Source organism: Rutilus rutilus (genome assembly GCF_951802725.1).
Source record: "Rutilus rutilus genome assembly, chromosome: 19".
Taxonomy (NCBI): domain Eukaryota; kingdom Metazoa; phylum Chordata; class Actinopteri; order Cypriniformes; family Leuciscidae; genus Rutilus; species Rutilus rutilus.
The window spans coordinates 15732831-15757926 of record NC_140232.1 but is presented as its reverse complement, the minus strand read 5'-3'; the positions used below and the strand labels follow the sequence as shown (position 1 = coordinate 15757926).

Here is a 25096-nt window from a genome sequence, read left to right as displayed (position 1 = left end):
CCAGCAAGTTATAATGTCTTAGAAGCCTATGGAGGAGTGAGACAGCTCTCAGATTTAATCAAAAATATCTTAATTTGTGTTCCGAAGATGAACGAAGGTCTTACGGGGTTGGAACAACATGAGGGTGAGTAATTACTGACAGAATTTTCATTTTTGGGTGAACTAACCCTTTAAGTGCACTTTGTAATCCTGTCAGATTACATTTTACTTTAAAGTACATTTTAAATCATTATGTTTTAATAATATTTTGTTGTGCTTTAAAGAAGTACACTTATTTTGATGTTGAGCAACATACTAAAGCACATGCAAAGTACTTTATCATTTTAATTATAATTTGTTATTTTATATTATCCTACATTTAAAGATAATATATTTTATATATTTTTCATTACAAAAATGTGTAGTTAAATATACATGTAAATACATGACATACAAGGTTCAATAGAAATTACATTTCTATATTTTAGTTTAGCATAAATGTTTGTCAGTACATTCGGCAGTACGCTTTGTATGTGCTTAAGTCCCACTTAAAGGGTTAGTTCACCCAAAAATGAAAATTATGTCATTAATGACTCACCCTCATGTCATTCCAAGCCCATAAGACCTCCGTTCATCTTCGGAACACAGTTTAAGATATTTTAGATTTAGTCAGAGAGCTTTCTGTCCCTCCATTGAAAATGTATGTACGGTATACTGTCCATGTCCAGAGAGGTAATAAAGACATCATCAAAGTAGTCCATGTGACTACAGTGGCTCAATCTTAAGTTTATCAAGCGACGAGAATACTTTTTGTGCGCAAAAAGTAAACAAAAATAACGACTTTATTCCACTATTCATTTCCTTCTCTCTGGTCCTCGAGTGAGTTCACGTAGTGTTTTAGCGCAGCGCGTCTGTGTTGTACGTCACACGTAGGCTCACTATTGGCCGACGCTGGTCATGTGTGTGATGCGTGTGACGTACAACACAGACGCGCTACGCTATTACACTACGTGAACTCACTCGAGGCCCAGAGAGAAGGAAATGAATAGTGGAATAAAGTCGTTATTTTTGTTTACTTTTTGCGCACAAAAAGTATTCTCGTCGCTTGATAAACTTAAGCTTGAGCCACTGTAGTCACATGGACTACTTTCTGGACATGGACAGTATACCGTACATACATTTTCAATGGAGGGACAGAAAGCTCTCGGACTAAATCTAAAATATCTTAAACTGTGTTCCGAAGATGAACGGAGGTCTTACGGGCTTGGAACGACATGAGGGTGAGTCATTAATGACATAATTTTCATTTTTGGGTGAACTAACCCTTTAAGTGGGTCAAAAAAGCACTCTTAAGTTATAATACTTTTATGTTTAATTGTAGAACTCTTTTTAAAAGTATGCTAAAGTGTACTTTTTTCACAACGGGATGTAACCTGCTAAAAGAGTCATTGAAAAATGATCACCACTGAAGCACAGACAGTCCGTCCGGAACGCACAAACATCGGAGCGGAGTCATACTAACATATCTGTCACAAGACGGTGAAGACTGGATACAAATATAAACATGATTTAATAAAACAAAAAGGCAGACAGGCATAACAGTGTGCATAACATAGCATACACACACAACCAACCAAACCAAAGACTGAAAACAGAGGAACTAAATATACAGAGATAATGAAATGAATGCGAACAGGTGCGATAATGATGAATGTGTGCAGATGTGAGCCAGGAGGGATTATGGGAACTGTAGTGCCAGGTCACTGAGGATTTTGACAGTATCAGTATCTGTTTGTTTCTTTTCTTTTTTTTTTCTTGAAGATGACGGTGGAAGAAAAAAAAGTCTTCAAAGTCTCTTTCAGTTGATTAGCTGGAGTTGCTTGAACGGTGCATTTTTTGCGTGGTTGGAATAGCTGATGGTAGTTTGACTGGGAATTTTTTGGAAACCTGTGCCAAAAGTTCTGGAAATCGCTTCAGGGAGTTGAGGAGACTAATCGCATTTACAGGCATACATCTTCAACTAGTACCATAGCGCCTGACAGCGGTATGTGTGTGTGTGTGTGTGTACTGAAAGCATGCTGGTATTTAAACTTGACCCACGTCGCACAAGATTTCTCTCGAATGATTCAGTGTGTTTTGAAACACTAGACCGATTTCCTCTGGATGGACGTTTACTGTGGTCTTCATGTTTTATTTGGGGAGTCCTCCTTCCCCCTTCTGAACTTTTATGGCTACCTGTTATGAAACATAAATAACTCAAAAGACACAAAGTAAAACAAATCTTGAATGAGGTATGTGTTTCAATGGAGAAGTTTGCTTTCATGGGAAAAGAGACGGTTGTGCCCTCAACCACCTCTTTCTCTCTCTTACTCATTTCTCTCTCCTTTCCAAATTCTGGGCTTTTAGCCAGACGCCCTAAAATAAAGACACGAGAAAAATTTTATCCAGGTCAATAGACTGAAAGCTGGGTAAAGATTCAAACAATAACATCTCGGTAGTACGACAACAATTCCATTTCTCCCACAGACCTGCTGCCTTTTATTTGAGACTGTCCTCAAGTCTCGCTCTCTTCTTCGCGAGTGGTTATGAAAATTGATTTCTTGTTTGGTTCATATCACTTTACACAGTAGCTGGGCCACTGCGGAATTCACCATGCCAAATGTAATTTCAGGAAGAGAGAGGTCTGTTTGTGTGGAGAGAGAAGTACAGAGGGACTTCTGTTCTCGGCCTCAGTCGTTCTGTGAACGGTTTTGAGGGTTTGGGCTCTGGGAATAGCCACTCTTCGTTTTTCGAAATGTAAACTGTAAAGTGGAAACTGAACATGGGTGATTTGTTTCTTTAAGGGTATCGGCATGTCCACAGCAGGGTAGGTGCAGACGTGTCATCTGTTGTAACAAGTGACACCGTGTATGGAGTTAGGCTTTTTAACCACTGTTGGTTAAATATTATAAGTGCACTAAATGTCATTTAAACCAAACAATGCAAAATCTAAACAGCCTGATTTGTTCCATAGTTAGACTGAGCGATGAATAAACAACAGATTCAGGTACTTTTTTCCCCCCACAAAGGGGTTCAAGTTTTAGATGGATGGTTGGCGTCATGTTTGACTTAGATGTAGCCCATGAATCCGGATCTGTGTTTGTTAGATGAAAAAGTTTGCGCAAAAACCACAGCATGCTCTCCAGCCTTAACTGTCCTTTGGAAAAAGAAAGAATAAGGTATTACTCTGTCATGCCTGTCTAAATAAAATAAATAAATGCTGCCTTAAAATTTTAAGTACAATCAACTTGGATGTTTAAGTTGCAACTTGCATTAAACTACCTTTAAAAATTTTTTGTTGAATCTTGTATAACTTATAAAAAAAAAGTAGAAAATTGTTTAACTTATTTTGATGAGTTAAAACAAAACATATGTTGTCATAACTTATTGATCATACCATTTTTTACAGTGAGAGAGGGAGTGTATCCATCTGCTTTTGTGCAAGGTCAAAGTCAAGATGTCCAAATGAAATGGTAAAACACTGCTCTCTTGTGGACATTCTCTGCTCAGATTGTTGAACATACTGTATATAGTCATGATGCACTTGTGAATATAATTAGCTCTAAGAATTGATTTGATGTTGCTGTGAACTCTCAAAATAATTTGTACAACTGCGTCAAATTAGCTAAGACTTTATTTAAACTGGGCGGCAGGAGAGGGCTGACTATGAAGGGCACGTCTGTTTTGTGTTTTCAGAAAACGCAGAGGCTTCACTCAAGCAGATTGGTTTTGTTGTGGAATGTTCCACTTGGTGGAGTTCCAGTCTGCACTTTTGAAGGCTTTTATAATTTGACTAATCCAGGAGATTGTATCTTGGCAAGAAGATGCTCCTCATGTTCTCATGATCAGACACTAACCAAAACAAGATTCATATTGTGTAGTGAAAAATATCTTACCTTAACTTAAGATGGCTTCTTAAATAGTTATGAGCAGTTATGGCGTCACGGAATACAATTCCTTTTAAAGATTATTAAAATAATGGCTAATCGTCCAAACGTTTATTACTGATAACTTTACACATGCTTAAAATTAGTTTTATGTGTAAAAGACAAATGAGAATAAGGATTAAAATATGTGTTTATTGAAGTGATGTAAAAAAAAAAAAAAAAAAAAGGAAATGTATTAAATTAAAATATATGCTTTTATTGGCCTACATATTCTAAAAATTAAAAAAAATCTAACAGTGGATCAGGTGATCTTTTTCCACTTGTTGGCAAATGTGTGAAAAGGTTGTTTATTTTTTTTTTTTTTTTTTACATTTATGAACATCTTTTTAAGCAACTTATTTTATAATTTTTTATTAAGAACACTACAAACTATCATATACGCTCATAATTAGGCTACATTTAGCAGATGCCTTCAGACTTAACATTTTGCCATATTGTTTCTACTGTAGATCCAAGATTGTTTGAGCAACAAAATGAATGAGTCTTTCTTGTTTTTGTTTTTTTAGACATGTTGATTCAATAATTAAAAGGACATTTTTTCACTTTAATTTACATAATGATACAGAAATTAAGACTTCTCGGAGACGTGTATCAAGTGGGCGCGCGCTGTTTCTATAGTGATGATGACGCTTCGGGTCAAATACATTTCGGTTGACACAATTAACTCGCCATCGCCAGATATCATAGTTTATATCAAATTGATAACCATTAAACTATTGATCACTAAAAGTAAGACGATAATAAAGAGACTTGTGTGTGCGTTTCACCTGCGCAAGAGGCCTCAGAGGTGCGCGCGCGCGTGTTTTCCTCAGTATCCCGGCATGCACCGCTTTATTTAGTGTTGTATCTCCGGGAGATGACAGACACAGCCCTCTCTCTCTGCCCCGGCGAGGAGAACCCCCCACCCCCCCGCGAAGCTCTCCTCTCAGCAGCCCGCAGACACCAGAACCAAGCCCATCTCTACCCATCAGCCACATACTAATCTCAGCCCGTCTTTCTGGTAGGTGTCGGCCGCATCTTTGCGCTTCGCTCCCGGTGTAACGCGCATCTCAGCTGCACCTGCTCGCGCTCGAGCACGAGCGGCTGACTGAAACAAGCGATGTGTTTCAAAGAATGCCTACTGTAGGCTACTACATTATTCTGAAAACAGTACTGGCACGTATAGTGTAAGTATGCAGCTTAGCGTTGGCACAGATAGCGGTTGTTGTTGTTGTTGTTGGTTGCTGCTTGTTGCGTATTTTCGGACGGATGAGGTCATTAATCGACTCGAATGAGCCGGTGGCTGATTATTGTTACAGTAACTAGACGATGGTGAGGAAGATGGGTGTTTTAAAGTGGAATATAGATGTCATTGAACACATTATTGACATTGACACATTCTGGCTGCTTGATTTGGATGTTGTGTGTAGGATACATCCTGGAGCGGAATGCATTTTAGGATATTTGTGTTTAATTATTTATCATGATTGTCAGCTTACTTGTATTATATATATATAAAATAACTGCTTTGATATAACTATCAGTTGAATGTTTTGTATTTTTATAATATTTTTGTTTTAATGCGTCAGCCTTTGTTTTATTAAAATGGTCTTGATTTTACTTCGCAGATGCATATGCAGTATTGTTTTGAACACGTGCTGTCGTTTCTCCAAATGTTCACAGGTTTTGAGCAAAGCGCAACAGACACCGTCTTGTGTTTCTAGCCTTTTGAATTTCTTACGATGTGTAATTTTTTAGGATGGTGGTTTATCTCGATAGTTGCGCTGTCCGCAATGCAGGTGCTGTTTATGACCCTGCTCATCCCCAGCCATTCTCACGTGCATGTGTTGATGTGCACTGGCCAATCAGATGCTGCCATGAAAGTCCCACATTTTATTTAGCATGATTTTTGTACTGTCTTCTTTAAATATGCTCAATATTCCGTTATAAGTGTTTTATTCAATAATTAAAACAAAAAGCAGTGATCTATAACAATATCTGATATCCAGTTGCTATTAATCTGCTGCTGTTTTTTGTGCAGTGCATAATATGTCATCATGCAGCTTACATCATGCAGGAGAATGAAGGCCTAGTGGGTGTGACTCAAGGGCTGGTCCTCTCCAAAGCACTGGATGTTTGTGTGTGCGAAGTGTCTATCTGGACTAGGATATAACAGTGTTTTAGAGTCTCCTCTAACGCTGCAGCTCATTGATTATTAATGCGAGAGGAGAGAGAATTTGGAGGTCAAGAAAAAGAGCTGTTAAGGTAGAGAGTGAGAGAAAGTACGGGGAGAAAGAACAACAGAGTTAAGTAGTAATGTCAGGGGGATTCTTTTGTCTCATGTGGAGCGGGGCGGGGGAGGCCTCACCCTCTGACTGAAGGGACCAACGTCAGTCAGATCAGAGCAAATGTCAGCATCAGCGCTCTAAAATGTCTACCAGCCCATAAATGGCCCCTAAAGGAGGGGCGAGGGAGTGAGTAGTGACATTTGCCGTGGAATATCACTTCTAAAGTGCTTCCAGTGCCTGTGATTGAACGGTCAATTTACGGTAAGCAGTGAGATACGGGATACAGATGGTGATGGGGTGCACTCTGATGCTGATGCTTGCTTGATGCCTCATCAGTGAGTTATGATTTATTATGTTATAACACTCAGAAAAAATGGTGCAAAAGCTGTTACTGGGACAGTACCCTTTAAAAAGGTTCTAATATGTACACCAGTTACCTTTGAGGTACTAATATGCACTATTTAGGTACAAATGTGTGTCTTTTTAAAGGGTACCGCTCCAGTGACAGCTTTTGTAAAAAAAAAAGTTCTGAGAGTGTTCGATTAGGGTTATCTTTTGAAATATTGTGTGAATTTATAGACTATAATGTCAAATAGGATGCCTGTTGTGTTAAGGACTTGAATAATGGTCAGAGGCTTTAAAGAAAGGTGTCAATGAAATACAAAAACAATGTAGGCTAATTGGAAAAAAAGTGCTCTTCCTACATTTTTGCAGAACGTACGGATGCATACCATTCACTGCAGTTTCATGCTGAAATTATTGCTATTGGCAGTGAAACATCAACAACTTTTATTTGCACTCACAAATAAGTCAAATAGAGTAATGGTATGCGTATTTGGCACGCTGTCCGATTAAAGGGCTCAGAGCTCGGTATTTGGCCCGAACCCAGAGTACTTCCCCGTATTCCTGGCTGTGGTAGGAACAGGCCAAGAGTGAGGAGTCGGGGTGGTGGAGGGATGCTGAAAAACTATCGAGGAATGTAAGTGAGTATGTAAGGTGAGTTGACTGTGTGTATAGGCTTCCTCTCATGCTAATAGGATAGACGTGTTAATTGCTCAGATCATTTGAACGTGCTCCTCCGAACTTTGTTAATGAAAACACTTCTTATTTGACACAAATTATGATCGCAGATTATCGATTAATAGTAGGGGTGTAACAATATATCGCAATGCAAAAAATGCAACGATATGTATCTTGAATAGTGACAATATGAATTGTGTATAGTTCACCCAAAATGAAAATTACTGTGCGTGAAAAAATTAAAGTTTACAGAGTTTTAGCGTCAGTAGCCTACTACATTAAACTATTATAACGTTGACTAGGCCTATAATTTATAATACAATGGGGGGATATTTGTGGGTCCTTATAATGCCAAATGTCTTATGTTACCAATAAAAATGTTTACATTTTAAATACATCTAGTCAGTGAAAGAGTGCAAGCATATTTGTCTAAAATAATTCTGTTTGTATTCATGAAAAATAAATCATGAATATTTTTATTCTGGTGTCACCGTTGTTCTGTGCATTGGGTTAACAGCACCAAGTCCAAGCCTATTCATTTACACACCCAATGTAATACCAAATTTAGCATTTTAATCAACAGTTCATTTTTTGCTTAACCTTTTACTATATGTCTTGGAGTATCGCAATAATATCTTATCGTGAGTTCAATATCGTGATATGTATCGAATCGTGACATGAGTGTATTGTTACACCCCTAATTAATAGCCTCACGTGGTTCCTTGCACAATACTATGTTATGACCTCAAGACTTTTACAATACAGTGCAATATTTGTAAACTAATACATTTTTAAACAAATACATTTAGTCACTTTGCACTTTTCTCCTTACTCGGTAGCTGATTTGGTACTAAAAAAAAATATTGTGCTTGTATATAGTCCTGGCTGTGAAAATAGGAGAAAAAAACAAACAATCCACAGATACCACCAAAAAAGAACTGGTTCGAAGTTGGTTCGATTTGCAAACCTTCTCAGAACCTGTTTGTTTTTCCACTGACTAGAGAGCCCAGCGAACGACGTCGTTACGTCACTGTGAACGTTGCCATAGGCTACGTCTTAGCTTTCCTAGAAACGCTTGCGCCAACTTCAAGCATAACAATTACAATGGCGGACTACATCGTCTTTCTGCAAATGTTTCTCCTGGCTTTGCGATCCTATATTGGGGTTAGAGGAAGACATTTAGAACACATTTGTGCTGCTCGTCTGGATTACTATAGACGGAGGTTACGTTCGAGAAGAAGTTCGACAATAACCCCGCCCCCAGCCCCCGACGTAAGCATGATGTGGTAAAAGAACGGTTCTAGTCCAGCAAAGAGTTGGTGCCGCTTTGGAACCAATTTTCCTGGCCGAGAACCGGTTCTTTGGCTGTCGAAACACAAAGAACTGGTTCACGAGTAGGCACCGGCTCCGAACCGGCACCAGCACTGCCTTGGTGGAAAAGGGGTAAGACAGATCCGCTGAGCACCAAAACACACTTGTAGCCAATCATCAGTAGGGGGAGGATACACTTAATATTGGAAAAGCTTTCCAACGCTTGATTAGCCTGGAAACCCAGACCTAAATCTGAAAGATTAATGGTCTGGCATCGACTAATGAAAATCGGCCAGCTCGAGGGGCGGCTACAAGCATGCATTTGAAAACCTCACTGCACGCAATTGGATAACACTACGACCAATCACAACAATTAGCCTGATACCTTAGCTACCAGCGGAGCTAACTGGTAGATTAGACTCTTGCCGTATCCAGTCGGCAAAACAGCAAAAACGCACTTCTTACAAATGAACAATTCGAGCGCCGTCGTTTGTTCCTCTTTTAGATAAAAAGCCAAGTCTAACTCGTTCATTGTAGCGGCCAAAGCCGTTTCAAACAACTGATATTCATTCATAACCATCTTGCAATGTTTACTAATGACTTCGACGTCACAGTCGTCATCTGTTTAGCTCGCCTCTGGCCCGCCTATATCAGATAACCCGATGTGATTGGTGCAGCTCGGATACAAGGGCATATTTGGATATGCGTCCCGTCCCGTCCTTTGGATGAGACATTAAACCGAGGTCCTGACACTCTGTGGTCATTAAAAATCCCAGGATGTCCTTCGAAAAAGAGTAGGGGTGTAACCCCGGCATCCTGGCCAAATTTGCCCCTTGGCCTCTGTCTATCATGGCCTCCTAATCATCCCCATATACTGATTGGCTTCATCACTGTCTCCTCTCCACCAGTAAGCTGGTGTGTGGTGGGCGTTCTGGCGCAATATGGCTGCCGTCACATCATCCAGGTGGATGCAGCACATTGGTGGTGGTTGAGGAGATTCCCCCTTCCATGTAAAGCGCTTTGAGTACCTAGAAAAGCGCTATATAAATGTAACGAATTATTATTATTATTATTATTATTATTATATTTAATGAGCATCATTACTCAGTGCCAGAGTCTCGCTGAGCAAATTCACCTTGTGCTCTCGCGAGAACTCTGGATTTCCAGGGTAGCGCTTGATAGGCGTTAGAGAGCGAGAAGCCACATCATGTCACAGAAGGATGCTCAACTGATGTTATGAAGTGAATTTGGGGTAAAACCATGTTATTAAGTGTTGTCTTTTGTTGGATAAGAGGCTCATAAATACTTCTCATGTTTGGAAAGATGTTTGACGTGTGTTGCTTTTTCAAATGCACGTTATAAGTGACTCAAACTCACAGTGCTTTTAGATGGAGCAGCATTTACAGAGCCGTACATCAATGACAAGCTGCGCATAAAAAATTATCACAGCATTTGAGATTTCAAAATCGCGATAAGCCAAATTGTTTTAAGTGCGGTTACATGGAAATTGCGATTAATCGCGCAGCCCTAATATATTCTATAATATAATCTATATTTGCTCGAATTGTCTGATACACCAATTGTTAGTGGGTTCCTGTTTCAGCGTGTTCATTATTTTAGGGGCGGAGTAATGAAGGGAGGGGTGTGTTTGTTTTTTTGTGTGGGTGTCAATTTCAAAAATCAACACTGTTTCTCAGAAATCGCTTACTGCACCTTTAACCCTTTAGCGACACTCACTGGACATTCCTATTCCGAACTGCCGTGATACGTGCAACAACCGATGTAATAAAACGTTGCCAGATTTATGTTCATCTGTTTCAGATAAAACCGAACAAGCGCTTAGTTCAACTCACTGGACATTTCAATTTGAAAGTGCGGCGATAGGAGAGCACGTTTTTTCCAATGAGCCTGGGTTGAACAAAAGTCTGTCCACATTACAAATCTAAGAAGTTAATTTAGAATTTTAGAATTTAGAACATTTTAAACCAAACAAATGGTATGATGTAAAATGAATAAGAAATTTTTTCTAGGACATTAATCAAAGTGAATTTGGGATGTTGATCATGTGACTTTGTGCAGCTAGTCAGATGTTCTTGCGTTCATTGAAGCTCAAGATGCTCTTTGGATCTTCTCATAACAGTCTGGAGAACACGGTCATCAGGTTTTACACAAACGTTTGGAGTTCATGCAACCCGAGTGCTGCTGTCATTCAAGCAAAACCTAATTTTAGGAGCACATTATATGATGTTGTTATGATGTCAATGTCGGGTTCTGGGAAGGTCTCTTATTTCAGGAAGTGCTCATTTCATTTACTAGGTGACATCATCACTTGCAGTTGTACATTATTATTAGTATTACTCATAGTAGGCATATAAACCACTTCACTTCACTTTTCATTATTCATAAAATATTCATAGTTTTTGCCTTTTCCACGGAGCCTCGTAGTCTATCTCTTTCTGTCTTTAAGTAATGGAGGTCATCTGTCAAAGTCCTTTGTTATGTAGCTGTCGTCTTGAGCATTACTGTACCTTTTTTAATCTTTTTAAGCACAGCAGGTTTGACCCTGGCAAAGTCACTCTGACTGTGTGTAACGTCTGTGCTGGGAAAAAACAGATGCGCTATTAATGACACCCAACTGATTATTACAATATTTCAAATTGTAATATTATTTGCACATGCATTTTTGATCAAATAAATACAGCCTTGGCGAGCATAAAAGACTTTAAAAACCATAGCCTATACCGACCCCAAACTTTTGAACAGTAGTGTATATATTTCATTATATTTAATAAAGCTTATCATTTCATGGACCACCACTTTTCAAAATGGATGGAAACAACAAAAAAGCGGGCTTACGCTATTAAAGACATCATTAATGATTACTAATTATTATTTATAATTATTTTAGTTTTGTCACAAAACTTGGGTTGGACAAATGAAATTCCTCTGTTGTGCGACCGTGTCGAGTTTCTTTGAATTGCAAATCAGTGAATTCCTGTAATTCTAATTCAACTTCCTGCGGGGTGCACTGGAGAGAAGACAGCAAGTGAATGAATAAAAGAGTGGGACAGAGTCTACTGGAGTCTTCACTGCGCCGCACCCACAGCCTTCCATTACTCATTCATGCTCATAGGCTTTTCATGAGTTCCACTGACTAGCAGTCTAACTCCAACATCGTCTTACCCTTTTTTAGCCATACCGTTCATCTTCAAATATATGCATGTTTTTTTTTTTTTTTTCAGAAACCCACAGTGCTTTTGTTTTCCCTTTCAGTGTTTAAAGCGATTCCAGTCTTCCTTTTGTTGTCTGTCTAGTGAAGGGCTGTGGTTAGTCTGTCAGAGTGAGACTGTGTTTAAAGAGATCCTGTCTTCTGATCAACCACACTACCAGTTTCGGCTGCTCCTTTTTCTCGTTTTCAACTTGATCTCATGAGAAAAGAATCGGGCATTTATATAGAATCGGGCATTTATATAGCGCTTTCATATGTACTACTGTACACCCAAAGCGCTTTACAATCATGTCAGGGGATCTCTCCTCAACCACCACCAGTCAGAAAAACGTGACTATATGCTGTATAAGTATAAATCACTGCAGCGTACAGATGAAATGTCCACTGTGTGGTGCTAAAAGTGTCTAAAAGTCTGAATAGTGTTTCAATGTGAATGCATTTTGTCCTAACCCCATTCCTGACCAAAATCCTAGATTTTTAAATGTCATTTTTATCACTATTGCATTTGAAGTCGTTATTAACTAATAGTCTTTCACTGTAATCTTGATTTGTGTTTTGGGAGTAAAAGTTGGAGCACTAGTGAGCACTAGTGCTCATTTCACTTGGAAACTGCAGCAGTTTGTTCCCGCAATAATATTTTGTAGTCATGTTTTTTTTCCCATGCGAGCAGAATAGCAGAGTCAAATAACAGAATGACTGTATCAATGCGGACCCTCAACATACCCCCGAGGCGCTTCTCCTGTCTTTGTGTTTCCCCTCTCGATTTGTCAAGTTTTATTCTGTTGCATTATCATGATAGAAAGAAGTGCACCCAAAGGGAAGAGTCTGCCGAAATACAATGGAGGCAGTAAGCTCTCTGTTAATAATTCATGCTAAACACAGGGCTTTATGAGTACCCTTTTACTAAATCAAAGCCTTTCTTAAGGAGCCATGAATGGGACATCTTCTGGTAGAAGCAAGAAAAAAATTAAACGTGTTAGATTAATAAATTAGCCCAAGTGAGTTTAATTTAGGAAGTACAAACTGGAATATGTTATATTAGGCTGGGCCAAAGTGTTTTTAAAAGGGTCATATCATGAGAAATTTAAGTTTATTTGATTTTTGTAATAAGAGACAAACGTTTGATGTACTGTAAATGTGGTTTTGTTTATTGTGATTTTGATTTGATTGAGTTCTGTCATTATTTGATCTGATTTCCTAGTTTGTCACCTAGGTTACTCATTAATGAATCATTCTGTTCAGCTGGTCTTGATTAGTTCCCTTTGTTTGCTCCTTGTATTTAAACCCTGTGTTTCGTTCTGGTCCTTGTCTAGTGTTGTTTATATGAAAGTGTAGTTGTCTTGTTCTTTTTTACTCCTGGATTATAAAAAAAAAAGACTTTCTGCGTTCATCCTGAGTTGTGCGAGTTATAATACTCGTGACAGTAATCATATTACTTTTAGAACGCAAAACTTCTGTCTCAGTTTTAAATCTTTTTTTTTCATATAGATATTTTATTTAAACTAAGAAACTCAACATTACAAAGTTACATTTCAGATATGACCGGAGAATTTACATAAAAGTCAAAGTCACAGCAGCGAAATTATTTAAAATAATTAACTCGTTTTCTATAGTTTTTCCACTAAATGACCATGAGGAAAGTCTATTTTTAACCTAGTCATTTTCATTTAATTTATATGCAATTTTTTTATTACTCTTATGCCCGCCAAGCATTGTATCGTATTTTTATTTGGTAATAGAATCTAAAAACAGTAATATAGTATTTTATTTGAATAACTTCTCAATTTTATTTGAAAAATTGTGACATTATAAATGTCTATACTGTCATACTTTATTCAGTAAGTACTGTCAACTTTTGCAGACTTACTGAATAAAAAATAAAAAAAATCCACATTTTTATTTATTTATATTTTAATATTTGAAAAATGCCATACAGAGACTGATGACAGTCAAACTAAGTGTGCAAACCTTAGCACTGTTTTTACAACTCAAGTGTACATGACTCCATTAAAGAATTTTTGTCTTAACTCTTCCATAGTCATGAGGCAAGAAAGGATAGCAAAAAAAAAATCAAATAACAATAATGGCCAGATAAGAGGCACAACGTTGCTTAATTTGAATCACCAGCTATATACCATAAATATTCAATACCACCCAGCCCTACATACACTTTAAGTGGATCAGAAAACTTCAAAGGCAAAAAATAAAATGATGAAATATGTATGATTCTCTTCTGGATGGGAGAGGATCCCTGAGCAGTTTTGGGTCTGTGGAAACCAGCATTCACCCCCCCTTAAATCAATACTATCTCCCTCGCTTCTCTGCCTCATCTGAGAGGCATTACGTAATGTCAAACCATTATGCTGTCATTAGCTAAATATAGCTCTTTGTCCTCTCAGACAGAGGAACGGTGATTCGGGGAAGGGTTTGTGATATCCGGAGTAAACTTAATTTGATTGCTGTAATGTATTTGTGTGTGACAGTCACCGTCACTCCATTGCATCAGACATGAGTGTCTCTGAGTAAACCGCTCATCTGAGTGTAGCTTTAGCCAGCACCGTGGCGTGTGCTGTTTTAAAGAAGTACAGTCACAAATATTTCACTGCTGGTGAATTGTAGGAAGAGTGACTGGGGTGTTATTTTGAAGTATTTTAAAGGTTGTGTGATGTACTCTGGGACTTAAAGAGTAGCAGAGATATTGATGATTACCGGTATGTGTCAGTTATAAGAGATTTAATTAAAGATGCTGTAAGTGATTTTTTTTAATGAATGACACTCATAAAATGTCCCTATTACAGTACCTGACAGATCTGAATTGGATGTCCTGGATTGTCACACCTGTGTCTGTTACAGCCCTGACTCTCTAAACTGTAAAAATGTGGCTGCGGACCACAGTGGAATTCTTTTTAGATACTTTTTTTCCCCCAGTTGTTTTGTGTGTTCACCAAATAGGAGGTAGCAGAAGTATATCGTTCAAATTAAGCAGTATATTAACTTTATACAGTTGTTGGATTGTCATGCAAGAATGTTATTTTTTTTTGTGCATTTTATTACTTTGGGGTTCACAATAGACAGATATTATACCATTTTTTATTTGTAATAATTTCTTATAATTTAGATTACATATATAATGGAAATCTTTAGCATAAATATGTATATTAATGTGTGTCTGTGTGTGTGTGTATATATATATATATATATATATACTAATCTTTAGCTAATCTTTTTTTACCCCCAAAAATAATTTGGTAGTTAAAACAATTAAGAGTAAATATAAAATAATATTTTTTATATAATTTATTTAATATAATTTTAATTAATATTTAATATAATATATTTTATTTAATATCAGCCAGCTTTTGGCCATAATTACATGATAAATAATAAATTATCATCGAATCAGTATAATTTAGGCTATATCATTTTTATATCAGTCTCATCACTGTAGGGTGGGCTTTGGAGAGAAGGAGCTAGGCGTCTAATTGGCTTATCACTTTTTTTATGCAAAAGGGATTACCCTTACTGTCATTAGACTGAATATTTGGTATATTGAGTATGATCAGTATTTTCTATTCTTGTGTTTACAGGTGTCCTGGGCTATTGTGTGTGCCCGTGTGAGTGAGTTTATTTCTACATGTGAGTGTGACCGTGTATCATCATAATGGCCTCGGCGAGTGTGACCTTGGAGAATCAACTGCACAGTGCGCAGAAGAACCTGCTGTTCCTGCAACAAGATCATGCCAACACATTAAAAGGCCTTCACGCTGAGATCCGCCGCCTACAGCAGCACTGCACAGGTACACACACATGCCAATACACTTACAGCATACAAACATACACACACATACATTATTCAATTGTAAAATGTCTACAGTATAATCATTAAAAATGAAGTGTCTAATTTATTTAATGGCTCAAATTCTTATTATAATTACTTGCTTGCGTAAAATAGTTTTGCTGAGCAATGAAGATAAATTAATTCCAATTTACAGTGCATTTATTCATATTTTATTAGGCCACTTTGTATTGTTTTTATTTTATTTTTGGACTTCTGCCACTTTTTATTCAGAGGACAACTGAGATTTGACAAAATGAGGATGACGAGGGTAGGATGGGATTAGGATGTGACTCGAGCCGGATTTGAACTCACCCACACACTTACCCTCATGACACATATTGCACGTACATCTTATGCAGTCCTGCCACCAGGTCACCTCTCCACGCTAATAGAGTAAAACAGTGCCACAGGGATTAATATTCAGGCCTGGGAGAATACAGTTAATCTCATAGAGGCTCGATCCTCATTAATGCTGCTTCACACTCCAATCAACATGAATCCTGGTCCTATTGTGTGTAATTCATTAATGAACAAAAAAAAGCATAATAATAAATAAAAAATAATAATAACAAAACAAATAGAAAAAAAGTCAACATGAAATCCTGGTCCTATTGTGTGCATAAAAAAACAAAAACAAAAAAACAGCAAAGTAAAGCAAAATAGGAAAAGAAAATCAACGTGAAATCCTGGTCCTTTTGTGTGTGGTTCATTAATGCACAAAACAAAACAGCAAAGCAAAACAAAACAACAAAACAAAACAGAAAAATAAAACAAACAAAAACCAACAAAGTACAGCAAAATAACAAAACAAATCAAAGGAAAGTCAACCTAAAATCCTGGTCCTTTTGTGTGTGGTTCATTAATGCACAAAACAAAACAGCAAAGCAAAACAACAAAACAAAACAAAACAGCAAAATAAAACAAATGAACAAACAAAAAACAACAAAGTAAAACAAAATAACACAACATATCAAAGGAAAGTCAACCTAAAATACTGGTCCTTTTGTGTGTGGTTCATTAATGCACAAAACAAAACAAAACAGCAAAGCAAAACAAAACAACAAAACAGAAAAATAAAACAAACAAAAACCAACAAAGTACAACAAAATAACAAAACAAATCAAAGGAAAGTCAACCTAAAATCCTGGTCCTTTTGTGTGTGGTTCATTAATGCACAAAACAAAACAAAACAGCAAAACAAAACAAATGAACAAACAAAAAAACAACAAAGTAAAACAAAATAACACAACATATCAAAGGAAAGTCAACCTAAAATCCTGGTCCTTTTGTGTGTGGTTCATTAATGAACAAAAAACAAAATAGAACAAACAGACAAAAAACAAAATAAAACAGCTAAGCAAAACAACAAAGTAAAGCAAAAAAAAATAAAATAATAATAATAATCAAATCAGTCAACATGAAATCCTGGTCCTATTGTGTGTGATTCATTAATGCACAAAAAAACAGCAAAGTAATGCAAAATAAAAAAGGCCTATTATTCCAAAACAAAGTCAACATGAACATTCTGGTCCTTTTGTCTGCCGTTCTTTAACATGCTAAGCAAAACAGCACATTTAAAGCATAGCAAATCAAATCAAAACAGTCAACATAAAATCCAGGTCAATATTCACTCAAAATTCAGACTACAGATTTTAAAGTTTCATGTTGTTTGACTCCCACATGCTCTTTTATCCCTGGTTGACTGTCTTCTGTTTCTCTCACTCTCTTGATCTCCTCCTGTTGCAGGTGATGTCTTGTGTCATGTGATCTTCAGCTGCTGTCATTGACGGTAGTGTGATTCTCTGTGCTGCCAGCCTAACATTTGATCTCTCTTTCCCCCCCTTCTCTCACACTCCTCCTTTTGTCGTCCTGTCCACTCCCTCTGTCCTCTCTTTTGTTTCACAGAACTGACATATGAGCTGACAATGCGGAGCTCAGATCCAGGCGGTAAGATTTCTCACGCACACTTTGTGTCTGCATTCACACTCACATGTGGTCAGAGCAAAATGCTTATGCAAGAGGGCTATGTGTGTGTCAGGTGTTGCTAGGATGCTGTTAAAGTGCCAAAAATTCACCCGTTAAAAAAAATCTCAGATAGCCTGGTAGATGGACATACAACCAGGAGAAGAAAGGCCGCTCATATTTAGCTTCTTGTTTGTCTGGCAGTCTCTTTATTTATCTTCCACTGTCTTTCTCTCTTTGCAGAAGGTTGTAAATAAGACTTTTTTGTTTTCCGCAAAGAAAGAGAACTGTGTCCCTCAACAGCGCACATATACCACCACAGCCGTGCCTTGCAACCTGGCAACCAGCGACCAACCCAGCAAGCACACACATACACAGACATTTCCCTCTCTCTCCTTTTATATATTACCCTGTATAATATATGTTCGCCTTTCAGTCGCAGCACAAACACACAATGCACTGATGAAACGTTTAGGCAACGTCAACGCAATTCCCACAGACATGACAAAACACTTCCAATGTTCTTCTGTACATGATAATGACTGACTGACTGTACATTATTATGTTTATTACACACCAACTTAACAAATACATACAAGTATTGATATTGATTGCAAAATGGTAAGAAGAAATAAAAGTCCATTATAAAAGAAACAAAGCAACAGCAAAAACACTGCAATTGACCAATCAGAATCAAGTATTCCAGAGAGCTTTGTAATATTGCTGTATAATGAATTTGTTTCACATTTGTTTGGCGTCTGTATGGTTGTTTGTGTTCTCGCATGCGGCAGATGTGAGCCAGTTTTGAGTCTAGCACAGGAAATGAGATTATGAATGACTGCGCTAATACAGCACTAATGCAAAAGGCTAATGCATCATCTGCAACCTGCTGACTAGATCCCTACGCTCATGTTCCTAACAATAGACCAACAGCACTGCCATACATCACAACACTTGTTTTTCATGTGCCAAGACGTTCACAAATGACACTAGAGGGTTTGTAAACGAGAATCGCATATTCCTCTCACTTTATAGATCAAGCATCACCCTTAATCCAGCCATCACATAATAATTGAGATTATTTCTGTTACAGTTTAAACCCAGCTCTTGACTGAAGTAACGACATTCTCATTACACTAGCAATCTATACTGAAGCTGTCGCTTTGACCTCAGATGACTGTGCTGGAGTGTGTTTCGTGGTGGATATATTATGGCTGTCCAACTGGGTTTGTGTGTGAATTTGAAGGTGACCTCATTAACTTGTGTGGCTCATTAATTGCTAAGTGGTAATGAAGCGGTCAGGGAAAGTGAGAGAAAGAGAGCGTGTCTAAAAAAACCCAAACGCTTATATGCACTGCTCTTGGTAGATTGGGTCGGTCATTATGGAAATGATCTGTGTCTGTGTTCTTTAATTTGCGCGTCGTCAGTATTTCCACCACTCCCATCAGCGCTTTTTAGGAACTGTGCTTTCACACTAATTTGCCCTGTTTAATAAATCCGTCCCTTTTTTGGTAAATTTGCTTAAGTTTTCTGATTAATTTGATACATTTAGCTGATTTAGATTTTTAGTGACATTTGCTAAATATTTTGTTACATTTCCTGATTCTATAATTATTTTATTTTTATTTTATTTTGCAGTTACAAATGCTTAGATTTTGTAATGCAAATAAAGCACACTAAATTTAAATTGAGAGAAAGCAAGAGAGCAGGAGAGTACACGAGAGAGAAATCCTCCCCTGAGTGCAATTGTTTAGACTGTTGCAAAGCTGAAGGTCAGTAAAGCAGGACACTGCTATTCCCTCAACCTTCATATCCATTAGCAGTGTAATGGGAGATAGGATCTGTGTCTGTGCCTGCCTTGCACACCCCCTCGCCTCTCTCAGACCCACCCTATTCGCCTGCTAAATACGTCTTTAACATGACTTTTATAAGACTAAACCAGTGTTCCACAGATTCCAAATGGATAACATGCTGTAAAAGATGCTTCAGAATTATCCGTGCAATTTCAGTGTCTATCCAGCTAAATTTATGGAGAAATCGATAATATCTGTGCTTAGCTAAGCTGAATGAGCTGTTCCCATAATACAACAAATGTTGTTTGTCAAAAGCTTAACAGCAGATCTTAAGGGAGTGCTGGGAGAGAGTTCCTGTTCCTGGTTTGATGTTTCATAGCCATTAGTTTCTCAGAGGTAATTGGTTTATTGATATCTGTTTTTGACAGTTCACTGCTGCCCTCTATAGGCTAATGTAGAATGTTTTTAGGTTTTTTTTCATTTTTTTTTTCAGAAATATCTTTATTTGAAGGTGAACGTGTTATTTCAGACTTTGTATTTAACACAATAGCTTTATACCAAAACATAGTGATCTGCTTCACTGCCTAGATAGGCAGCTGGCTTCTATGATCATCACTGAACCTCACAAGCGATCAATTTAAAAACACTCAATATAGCTAATAACTCATGCGTCACACAAATAGCACTGGAGACTAGAGCTATTGATTTGAAATGGAGTTTGACGTTATTTTACTAAGCTAATAAGGCTATACTTTAATAAGCATTATACACAGCACACACACATTTGATTAAATAGTCTTTTTTTAAATATACTGAAACTGTCAATACTTTTCAGTAGTGAATGAAACCACCGTTTTGGATTTATTTTTCACTGAGGTTATTTTGCAGTGCTTTCTGGGATTGCCTTCAGTGAAGGATATATGTAATTCTGCTAAAAGAAGGTATTTTAGGAGATGCATAGGCAGCTCATTGGGTTTTGGAATAGAGCAGGGCTCTTCAACCCCAGTCCCGGAGAGCGAGTGTCCCGCAGGCATTAGTATCAATCCCAATTCAACCCACCTGCCTGTAATTTTCAGATAATTCTAAATACCTTGATTGGCTTGTTTGCTTGTGTTTGGTGTGGGATAGCGCTAAACTTAGCAGGACACTGGCCATCTAGGACTGGAGTTGAAGAACCTTGGATCAAAGTACACTCACCTAAAGGATTATTAGGAACACCATACTAATACTGTGTTTGACCCCCTTTCGCCTTCAGAACTGCCTTAATTCTACGTGGCATTGATTCAACAAGGTGCTGAAAGCATTCTTTAGAAATGTTGGCCCATATTGATAGGATAGCATCTTGCAGTTGATGGAGATTTGTGGGATGCACATCCAGGGCACGAAGCTCCCGTTCCACCACATCCCAAAGATGCTCTATTGGGTTGAGATCTGGTGACTGTGGGGGCCATTTTAGTACAGTGAACTCATTGTCATGTTCAAGAAACCAATTTGAAATGATTCGAGCTTTGTGACATGGTGCATTATCCTGCCGGAAGTAGCCATCAGAGGATGGGTACATGGTGGTCATAAAGGGATGGACATGGTCAGAAACAATGCTCAGGTAGGCCGTGGCATTTAAACGATGCCCAATTGGCACTAATACCCCTTTTCCACCAACAAGAACCAGGTGCTGGTTCGGAGCTAGAGCTAGTGCCGGTTCGGAGTTGGTTCGACTGACGAGCCTCCAAAGAACCGGTTTGCTTTTCCACAGGCTAAAAGAGCCAACGCAGAGCCAGGTCTTATGTCACAGCTACGTCTCATCTTTCTCAGCAACGTTAGCGCGGCGGCGCCAAACACAAACACATCATCAACAATGGCGCACGTTGCTTTGCTATTGATGTTCATGGCTTTGCGGACCTACATCGGCATCCAAACACGGCGGATCCAACGTGTTCGCGCGGCTCGCCATTATTTGTACAGACGGAGATTACAAGCGAGAGTAACGGCATGTACATAACATTTATTTTTAACAATAAGATGCCGACTTTAGCCTTAGATTTATATTTTAGATCGCGTCCATCGTGTTTAGCTGCTGTTAGCTCGATTAGCTGCTATTTGAAAATGGCGGTCACAAGTTTCTCTTCAGTCTTGTTGGCCACGGTAACCCCGCCCCCAGCCTCTGACGCAAGCGGTTCTTTCTTGGCTCCGTTCTAGACCCTGCAATGATTTGGTGCTACTTAAGAACCAGTTTTACTGGTTCGGAGCTGGTGCTTTGGCGGTGGAAAAACAAAGAACCGATTTGAAACTAGGCTCTGGCTCCGAACCAGCACCAGCTCTGCCTTGGTGGAAAAGGGGTATAAGGGGCCTAAAGTGTGCCAAGAAAACATCCCCCACACCATTACACCACCACCACCAGCCTGCACAGTGGTAACAAGGCATGATGGATCCATGTTCTCATTCTGTTTACGCCAAATTCTGACTCTACCATCTGAATGTCTCAACAGAAATCGAGACTCATCAGACCAGGCAACATTTTTCCAGTCTTCAACTGTCCAATTTTGGTGAGCTCGTGCAAATTGTAGCCTCTTTTTCCTATTTGTAGTGGAGATGAGTGGTACCCGGTGGGGTCTTCTGCTGTTGTAGCCCATCCGCCTCAAGGTTGTGCGTGTTGTGGCTTCACAAATGCTTTGCTGCATACCTCGGTTGTAACGAGTGGTTATTTCAGTCAAAGTTGCTCTTCTATCAGCTTGAATCAGTCGGCCCATTCTCCTCTGACCTCTAGCATCAACAAGGCATTTTCGCCCACAGGACTGCCGCATACTGGATGTTTTTCCCTTTTCACACCATTCTTTGTAAACCCTAGAAATGGTTGTGCGTGAAAATCCCAGTAACTGAGCAGATTGTGAAATACTCAGACCGGCCCGTCTGGCACCAACAACCATGCCACGCTCAAAATTGCTTAAATCACCTTTCTTTCCCATTCTGACATTCAGTTTGGAGTTCAGGAGATTGTCTTGACCAGGACCACACCCCTAAATGCATTGAAGCAACTGCCATGTGATTGGTTGATTAGATAATTGCATTAATGAGAAATTGAACAGGTGTTCCTAATAATCCTTTAGGTGAGTGTATATTATATATGTGTATAGCATCCCTTTAAATGTTTGCATGTATCATCTTTCTCGCTCTCTATCAGATGATGGCGAGGCTCGCTGCAGAGAGCTGCACCAGCGCTGTGAGGAGCTGGAGGCTCAGCTGAAGGCTAAAGAGCAGGAGAACACGGAGCTCCTGCGGGATCTGGAGCAGAAGAACGCCATGATCTCAGTGTTGGAGAACACCATCCGTGAGCGAGAGAAGAAGTACCTGGATGAGTTGAAGTTGAAGAGCCATAAGTTGGCTGTGCTGTCCGGAGAGCTGGAGCAGAGAGCCAGCACCATCGCCTACCTCACCTCCCAGCTCCACGCCACCAAAAAACGCCTTCTCGCCGGCGGGACGGCAAGTATAAGCCCCTCCGTCAGTCCCGTCAGCTCTTTCAAACCCAGCCCCCCTACCGCTCCAGTGCCCGTGCCGTCGGGAAACGACAAGGACATCCGGCAACCCGAGACTCCCCGCAGGCGCATGCGCAAAAGCCTTTCGCAGCCGCTGCACTCTGAATACACAGAGCTGTACCGGTTGGGCGCCACAGACGGCCGTAGGGTGGTACTGAGAGATTCGGTAGATGCCATGCCAGATCCTACACCATTCCTGCAAGCCAGAGAGCCAGCGGCCCCTGCAGAGCCTCAACCGGTGCTGCGGGAACGCCCCTCTGTAATCCCGCCCATCGCTTCTTCAGCCACACCCCCTGCACCTTCAAGCCCCGCCCACATCCCTGTGCCTCCGAGCCCTAGGAATAGTCCAGCGCGGGACGGACCCCATGCCCGTGCTAACGCGCATATAGGAGTGGCGCATCGGATCCACCGCTCGCCCTCATCAGGTGGAGGAGCAGCTCGGAAACAGGCGGAGGTGGAGACCCTCGCCGTGGACCAGGTCAATGGAGAACAGGTGGTTCGCAAACGCTCAGGCGCAGACAGAACTGTTTAAGACTTACAACTGCGCACATTTACACATCTTAAAACATAGTATATCAACATAGATGTATTAAGACCAATGCAGTATATGCGGAGCTCCTTATGACTGTGAAAACACACACACACACACACACCCATACAGATGCTCAAATCATCAACACATCACTTGTCAATAAACGTATCAAACACAAACACACCCCTTAATACATTACGGATAGATATAGACAACTAACAAACAGTCACACAGCACAAACTTGGGAAACGCTGAACAATACACACTGGCGAGGTTTAGGCAAAGACAGTTTTTCCGGGAATGTGAGAGAATTTGAAAGATTGAGAGACTACGGATGGCAGCAAGAGCTTCTGTATGTCCTGCTGCTTTTATGCAACACTGTATAAACGGAAAGACTTTTGTTCATGGTCATTTGAATAACGTCTTTGTCTCACGTCGGTTGAGAAGGAGAACTGTGAGCATGCCAAATGATTGTTTTCCTGTTTTCCTTTCCCATTTGACTTTTTAGCCTCTTTTTTTTGCGCATTCTGTTCTTCTTGTCATCAATGTCCGGCTCTGCTTTACTCAAGGTGCAAACACACACACACACACACACACACACACACACACACACACACGCACGCACACACTCATATATTGCCAAATGTCGTCATTGCCTGCTGATTTAATGTTCTAATGCATATTCATATCCACTCATATTTATTCATGAGCACTGCAGTAGTACTGGAATCTCCACTCTCCTTCAGCTCTCCTTCCCCTCTCACTCACATATCTACTGGCTAATGTGAACAATCCTGCTGCTCCTTATTAAACTCCTACTGAAATAACCGTCTCAAAGAGGTCACTTCTATTCATAATCTCATTGCTGCACTTACTTTTGTTAATAATACTCTACGCATAAAAATAATGTTGTGTAGGGTAAAAAAAGTTGGAGCTGCATTAACATATATTGGGAAGAAATGCCTCCTGCTTATTCTAAACACAGAGGGTAAATATTTCTGTTTTGTTAGGGTTATTTTGCACATGACATGTTTTTGGGATCACCCAAAAATGAAAGTTAATTTATTTTTTACTCAGCCTTATGTAATTCAAAGGATATATAGAATATTTAAAGTGTAATGATCTTTGTTTTATTTATTACTATTTATTATTATTTATATGCAGGTTTAAAGAATGACGACTTTTATAGTGCTTTTGGTTCTTTTTTTTAGGCTTGAAAGCTCCGGTCCTCGTTCGTTGTAATTGCACCAGTTGCATGAACACCAGTTCATTCTTTATTTATTTTTTAATTTGTTATTCACTGAAGAATGAAAGTCATAAAGGTTTGAAATGACGATGAATAAATAATGACAAGAGTTTTCTTGGGGGGTGAACTATCCCTTTAAAACTTTACGCTTGCCTTGTTATCCTCACACTTCCTCCCAGTTCTCATTATTGTTATTTGAGGAAAACAGCATGTGCTTCAGATTCTATGACTCTCAATTCGCACAAGTTTATTCTGATCTATTTCACGTTTCAGATTTGGTTTTTAAGTTTGCAGATAGAGAGAGGAAGCTGGTTAAGCGCTAATACACACCTAATGTAACCGCTCCATTCGTACTGTATATGTTTCACATGTGAAGTGTTATATTATTCTATGATATACATTT

The 25096-nt window shown here is 39.1% G+C and overlaps 1 protein-coding gene across 4 annotated transcripts; it reads left to right on the top strand.

The window, feature by feature from the left end:
* Nucleotides 1–1852: 1852 nt before the first annotated feature.
* On the top strand, nt 1853–24476 carry ccdc92 (coiled-coil domain containing 92). Of its 4 annotated transcripts, none has more exons than XM_084389285.1 (4): nt 1853–2023; nt 15380–15589; nt 17536–17577; nt 22564–24476. In XM_084389285.1, the coding sequence occupies exons 2-4, from the start codon at nt 15454–15456 to the stop codon at nt 23445–23447; spliced, it is 1062 nt and encodes a 353-aa protein (XP_084245411.1). In that variant the 5' UTR covers nt 1853–2023; nt 15380–15453; the 3' UTR covers nt 23448–24476. The 4 variants fall into 4 exon arrangements, with proteins under 4 accessions (XP_084245411.1, XP_084245408.1, XP_084245409.1 ...); XM_084389282.1 differs by lacking the exon at nt 1853–2023 and adding an exon at nt 4806–4965; XM_084389283.1 differs by lacking the exon at nt 1853–2023 and adding an exon at nt 4832–5131.
* Nucleotides 24477–25096: the final 620 nt, after the last annotated feature.

Bases quoted from the DNA above. Each gene is read 5' to 3' on its own strand.
- ccdc92 (XM_084389285.1), top strand. From the start codon at position 15,454: ATGGCCTCGGCGAGTGTGACCTTGGAGAATCAACTGCACAGTGCGCAG. The intron at 15,590-17,535 runs GTACACACACAT...TTTGTTTCACAG, and splicing joins CCTACAGCAGCACTGCACAG to AACTGACATATGAGCTGACA. The intron at 17,578-22,563 runs GTAAGATTTCTC...GCTCTCTATCAG, and splicing joins GCGGAGCTCAGATCCAGGCG to ATGATGGCGAGGCTCGCTGC.